General features: G+C 39.3%; 1 protein-coding gene across 1 annotated transcript; it reads left to right on the top strand.

Moving 5' to 3' along the window:
- Positions 1-873: 873 nt before the first annotated feature.
- TMEM18 (transmembrane protein 18) lies at positions 874-5,284 on the top strand (the record flags this gene model as incomplete). The annotated part of the gene is made up of 5 exons (XM_079549921.1): positions 874-933; positions 1,164-1,284; positions 4,098-4,152; positions 5,017-5,110; positions 5,195-5,284. Exons 1-5 carry the CDS (start codon positions 886-888, stop codon positions 5,282-5,284), a joined length of 408 nt encoding a protein of 135 aa, XP_079406047.1. The 5' UTR covers positions 874-885.
- Between the last annotated feature and the right edge of the window lie 1,383 nt (positions 5,285-6,667).

Here is a 6,667-nt window from a genome sequence, read left to right as displayed (position 1 = left end):
TAAAAAGAAATTCATTCACAATGTTGGCTTGTATTTGGCTATGTAGTAAGTGAGAATAGTGTTAGTAGTATTTACTTGAGCAAGCACTTCTAAACACTCCAGGGAAAAAAAAAAAAAAGAGCAAAAGAAAGAAAAAAACAAACCCCCCCACCCCCCCCCAATTTCAGATCTAGCAAACCAAAACCACAAAAAGGGAGGGAGAGAGAGAAGGAAGGAAGCAGAGTGTGGAGCAACGGCAGGACAGCATGACAGTATGTCACATTTGACACAGATAATCCCATTAAGATCTGTAAGGTCTGGTGGGAAGCCAATGAATCTGACCTTGAAATCCCTAAAAGCAATGGACTGCTCACAGCCCTGCATGCATTCAGTGAAAGGAGTTATTAACCCTCCTGACGTCTTCTTCCTTTTAAATTGCATAGCAAGATTATTAAAATACATATACTATTTGCTTTTGGCAAAGAAGTAATACTCTTCATGTGACTCAAGTTACTGTGTGTTGATTAGCCTTTTTGTGTTTTTGTTTTTGGTCCCTCTTACTAACACTAACTTCTTAACTTCAGGCTGAAATACTAAACACCAGAGCTTCTGACAGTCTGCTGAAGCAGTGTTTCTAAGGACTACCACTTTACACACAGAACCAGAAGAGGCAGTACCTTAAGCAGGCTGCCTGCCAGACATGCTTCCTGAGCTCAGAGCAGCCACCTTCCTACCCCCCCACTTAAAGGCGCAGCCGCCATTTTCCCGCCCCATAAGGCACCCCTTTCCAAGCGGCGAGGCAGAGATCCAGCCACTGCAGGTTCTCGCGAGAAGGTGGTCTCGCTGGCTATTTGGGTGTCTTCTCGCGAGGCTTGGGCTGTGCTGAGGCGGAGTGTCCCCGTCGCCATGGAGCAGCCGCTGAACGGTCCTCCGGGGCTGTCTACCATCCTAGCGGTGAGGAGCCGTCCGCGGGAGGGAAGGGGAAAAGGCACCGATCCGTGCGTGTAACGGGAGCCTCCCTTTCCTTTGGGGAGGACTGCTCGCGCTGGGTGCTCCGTCACGCAGGTGAGCGCGCTCCGTGACAGAGCTGGGTTTCGGTTGCGGTGCGGGAGGCGGCAGGGCGCTCGTCACGGCCGGGCTCGCGTCTCACCTGGTCGCCGCGTCTCCTTTCTCTTTCTCCGCAGAAGACGGACTGGGCCGAGCCCTGGCTGCTGGGGCTGGCGGGTTTCCACGTCCTGTGTTTTCTGCTGACCTGCTTCTCTTTTCAGCACTACCGGGTGCAAATAGGGCACTTTCTGTGCATGGGTGAGTAGCGCATCCGTGCTTCTGTGAACTCCTTAGGGATGGTTTTCTTGTTTAACAAAGAGATTTGCAACTCATAAAGTGATCGCAAAGTATTTATCTTGTGGTAACGTGTGTGTCTGTACATTATGTACTTAAGTGTTTCAGAACAGCTGTAAGCTACAGATACTTAGCTTACGAGACTGCATAAAGTAGAGACTTGAAACTTTATTTGTACTGATAGGCGAAGTATAGATAGGTTTTTTGCATGGTTAGTGCTGTGGTGTTACACAGCAGGCCAGGAAACTGTTGTCCACTTCTCCAGTGCAACAAGAAGTTGAAAAACAGACAGAAGTGGTTTCCTGCTCTGCAGTAGTTAATGCTGCGGTTTGGTCAATGCAGCTTTCAAATGGATTCATTTCATTTCATTCAAATGGAACAGGGTTACTGTAAGCCCTGCTGCCGGCTTTGACAGTGGTGTGACAGAGCAAGACTTTACAGAGGCCATTTTTTAAATTAAATTTCAGTCTGGAGAAGAGGAGGCTTAGGGGAGACATTATTGCTCTCTATCACTACCTGAAGGGAGGCTGTAGTGAGCTGGAGATTGGCCTCTTCTCTCATGGAACTGGTCATAGGACTAGAGGGAATGGCTTCCAGCTGCACCAGGAGAGATTCAAGCTGGACATTAGGAAATACTACTTCTCTGAAAGAGTGGTCAGGAATGGGCTGCCCAGGGAGATGGTGGAGTCACCAACCCTGGAGGTGTTCAAGGAATATTTGGATTTTGTGTTGAGGGATGTGGTTTAGTGAGAGCTAGTGGTGATGGTTGGATGGTTGGACTGGATGATCTTGAAGGTCTTTTCCAACCTTGGTGATTTTGTGATTCTGTGAATAAAGATAGCATGGATTTGAGTTAAATCTATATTTTACCAGTAAACCCTCGTATGCTTTATGAGAGCCTCTTGCCTTGGTTTGTGTTTTCATGTTTGTATTTTTTGTTATTATTTTTACCCAGTACCTCAGATGTGACATATTCCTGCAGAAGTGGAGATAGGATAAACAATTCAGATGGGTTTGCAGTCAGTGTTTGAAGGCTATGTTGATTTTTAAAAATGCCACTTAAATTGGTGGAAGAATCATAGCTTCATTAAAACTTCTGATACATAACTCAGCTAAAGCGAAAGTTTCAATAACAGAAATTTCCACCAAAAGGTAACCTACAAATCAGTAATTTCTGTACATCTCTTTGAACTGCAGAGTTTACAGCTATCCACAGAGGGCCAAATCAAAATGCCCTGCATATGACACATCACGCTGGAAAGTTCCCAAAGAAAATACAGGATTTTCTTTCTTAACTTCATTACTACACATACAGAATTGCCACAACATCCTAGGTCTATTTACCTCAGACTATCTAAAACATTCCCAATGTTCATAACACTAGCTTGAATGCCCAAGTTCTAAGTGTGCTTGAAATACATTGGAACTGATAATTACTGGCTTTTTAACCCAGATGTGATTGATGTATAATTGTTGTTAACAGGAAGAGTGGATAAAATTGCCCACATTAAGTCCCGGTCTGTTTGTATTTGAAAACCTGTACTACTTTTGGTATGTCTGCAATAAAAATAACTTTGTATTGCAGGTAGGCAGACATAACTAAAAATATATATTAAATAGTCACATTGATTCACCTCGGCAGCTTAGCAGCTATACAGGTGTTTATATTGTGTAGTGCCATGCTGAGAGAATCCAGCTGATGGCAAAAAGAAGACAGCATATTCATTGTCATGGCACTCGTTGTATCACTAAGCTAGCAGTTCAGTCACATTGTGCAGGTCATCTCTAAAGTCACTGAATCCGATTTTTTGCTGTTTTTTTTGGTGGGGTAAGAAATGATGCAGAGATAAATTTAACATTTTGTGATTCCATTGCTTTCCTGCTAAACTTGTGATTGCACTGGATTGTTCTACTGTTTTGGTATCTTTACACTGCATGTATTTGTTGAGTAAGAATATATTAGCTTTTATCTCGCTGCATCCGAATGTTCTGCTGTACACCTGTTGAAAATCTGCGAGTATTTTAAGACTCAGACCATGCAGTACAGGAAAGGTTTGGTGTAACTTCATAAATGCACTTTAAGTGCTTGCTATATAAATTAGAATACTAATCCTTGAGACAAAAGTGTGTACTAGAGCATGATATCATACAAATGTGTAGAAGATCTTCCTTATGGTAAAGGTGACAGAGCACTGGAGCAGTTTGGAGCAGTTTGCCTAGAGAGGGGTGGAGTCTCCTTCTATGGAAATATTCAAGACCTATCTGGATGCCTACCTGTGTGACCTATTGTAGCGTACCTGCAGGGGGATTGGACTCAGTGATCTCTTGAGGTCCCTTCCAACCCCCATGATTCTTTGATATCTGAATTCCATACCAGTTATAGGGAAGCTTTGACATTTCTTTTTACAGATGTAACTTAAAAGCAGTCACAGAAAAGATTGTTGAAAAAACTTGTTGTTTTTTTTTTAATTGATAATTCATTGTCTGAGCTCTTGTAAGCTCAGATAAGTAAGATTTTATTTGTTGGTTTTTTGTTTTTTTTTTTTTTGGTCTATAACGTGTTTCTTTTTCTCACTACTTGTTAGTAATTATATGGGATGTTAATTCAGATCTGCTTTTGTTCAATTAAATAGTGAATATGTAGTTTTAGCTTCTACATATCAACAAATTGTACTGTACGGTGTATATATATATATATCTCATATGTAATGCAGAACTGATGGCAGATTGTTTTCAAAGAGATATTGAGTCTAATGCTTTTTTTTCTTTTTTTGTAGTGTGTTTAGTGTACTGTGCTGAATATATAAATGAATTAGCAGCCATGAACTGGAGGTAAATGTTTTCAATTTCACATTTAAAAGCATGTTCTTCTGAAATGTTTTTTTTCATACCATTCCCCAAAAAGCCTTTAACCTAAAAGAAAGCCACTTAGCAGTAGAATGGGATGGCAGGGAGTGTTTTGCATGAACACAGAACTTTTGAGAAAGCGAGACTGGTACAGGTAAAAGAGCAGATGGGATGTGAGCTTTGGGTTTTTTTCTTGGTTGAGTGGGTGGTGATGGGTTGTTTGTTTGGTTTTGGTAGCTGTGAAAGTTTAACAAGCTGAAGTTAAGAACTACTTCTCAAAAACATTGGTGCTATTTTATATGTTTATCTGTGTATATAAAAGTCATTAAAATTTGCCTTTTTACTAAACCTGTGTATCAGACGTAAATCAGTGGCTTATTTTTGTAAGAATTGAGACATTTTCCCAATGTAGCTGAAAATTATATGGCTAGCAATGAAGTTTATCTACAGAAGTACTGTAAATCTGTGTTTTACTTACCTAAATTACAACCTCACTGCATTTAGTAACCACTTAGTTACCTCTTCTAATATGAATAATTAAAATGAATATCTAAGAAAGTAATTTAAAAGACTTCAGAATAAGCATGACTTCTGAGGCACAAATATACCTTCCTGTTTATATAGTCACAGTATATTACTTTATCTGTGGTTGTTATACGGGGTCTTGAGCCTTAAAGAAGCCTTATACAGTCTCTTTCTTTAAGCTTCATACAGTAGGATGCAAGCATAAGTTTGGGGATCCCAAGAAGTAGGATTGTCTGTATGTTATCCATGTTGAATAGTTATTGTGAAGGTATAATGTTCTGTGAATCCTGCTGAACAAAGATTTATCTATTTTTCTTCTTTCAGGCTGTTTTCTAAATATCAGTACTTCGATTCAAGAGGAATGTTTATTTCACTTGTATTTTCAGCACCTCTACTGGTGAATACTATCATAATTGTGGTGTGTATTTATATGAATACATCTTAAGATGGTAATTGAATGTATATGAATGGATTTAAATGTAATGATTTACTTATTTTTCAGGTCAACTGGGTTTACAGAACTTTAAATGTAATGACTGAACTGAAGACACTACAGCAGAGAATTAAAGCAGAAAAAGATAAGAAGAAGTGAAATGTCCAATACTTTTCCATTTTTAATTTTTATAATACTTGTCCAGGTAATCAGTCCTTCTGTATGTTTATCCAGAAGCAGCAATTTTTTGTCTGATATCTGGGACTTTGCAACTTATGGCTATGGACAGTGAGGAAAAAAGTACCCATAGTACATCTGATCTTCTTAAATTGAGAAAACTAGGCTCACCAGGTCTTTGTATACTTCAGCGTGAGCTAATTTTTCACCATGACCAAGTCTGCTAATAGCATTGAGAAAGAACTTCCAGTTTCCATTTGCCTGTATCTTTTTTTTTTTTTTTTCCCACAAAAATTATGTTGAGTTGCCTTTATCAAGTAGCCAGTCTTCTGTTAACTTATGCCAATGGGAGCTATGTTGTGAATTCAAGTAAATGGAAGAACTGCATTCAGAATACCTCAGGAATCCATGCTTCTGTGAAGCGTTTCACTTCTTTGTAAATCATGTTTCATACTTCCTTTGTGTATTGTATGTCAGTGGATAGTTCTGATACAGTAGCATTTTATAAATCAAAATATCCACAGTATCTTAAGTTAATTTGAATTTTTAAAATCTTTCTGTATCTCATACAAGACTTCACCAAATCAGTAATTTTCATTTTATTTGTGTAAGTAATTCAAATCATGATTTTAATTCTGTGTATAAATACCATTTCTTAAAACTGGGCGAAATTTTGATAATCTTTCCCTTATTTGAAGAAAATAATGGAAGAGGAAAAACATTAAAATATTCTACATTATTTTGTTCATAATTTTTTGCAGATTTTTTACACTTGACTTTTTTTAATAAATTACTGAAATGGAACAAAAAAGACTGATTAAAAAGGAAGAAGATTTCAGTTCTGCTCGGAGTAACTGGTTTTCTTGCATCTAGGAAAACGGGAGCAGGGAGGTATAAAAGAGGGGGAATTAATATAGTAGAAGAGAGCCCATATATTTTTAGTGAAGGCTTTGTGCGAAGACCTAAGCTCTTGTCTAAAACGATAGAATCACAGAATGGTTTGTGTTGGAAGAGACCTTTAAGATCATCTAGTACCAACCCCCTGCTACAGGTAGGAACACCTCCCACTCAACTGCTTTGCTTGAAGCCCCATCCAGCCTGGTCTTGAATGCTTCCACAACCTCACTGGGCAACCTGTTCTGGAGTCTCACCACCCTCACAGTAAAGAGTTTCTTCCAAATATCTCGTCTAAATCTAACCTCTTCTAGTTTTAAACCGTTTTCCCTCATCCTGTCACTACTCGCCCTTGTAAAAAGTCCCTCCCTAGCTTTCCTGTAGGCCCTTTTTAAGTACTGGAAGGCTGCTATAAGGTCTCCTCAGAGCCTTCTCTAGACTGAAAAGCCCCAGTTCTCTCAGCATGTCCTT

Source organism: Tetrao urogallus (genome assembly GCF_951394365.1).
Source record: "Tetrao urogallus genome assembly, chromosome: 2".
In the NCBI taxonomy this organism is placed as follows: Eukaryota; Metazoa; Chordata; class Aves; order Galliformes; family Phasianidae; genus Tetrao; species Tetrao urogallus.
The sequence above is the reverse complement of the archived record's forward strand: the minus strand, read 5'-3'. Positions and strand labels throughout refer to the sequence as shown.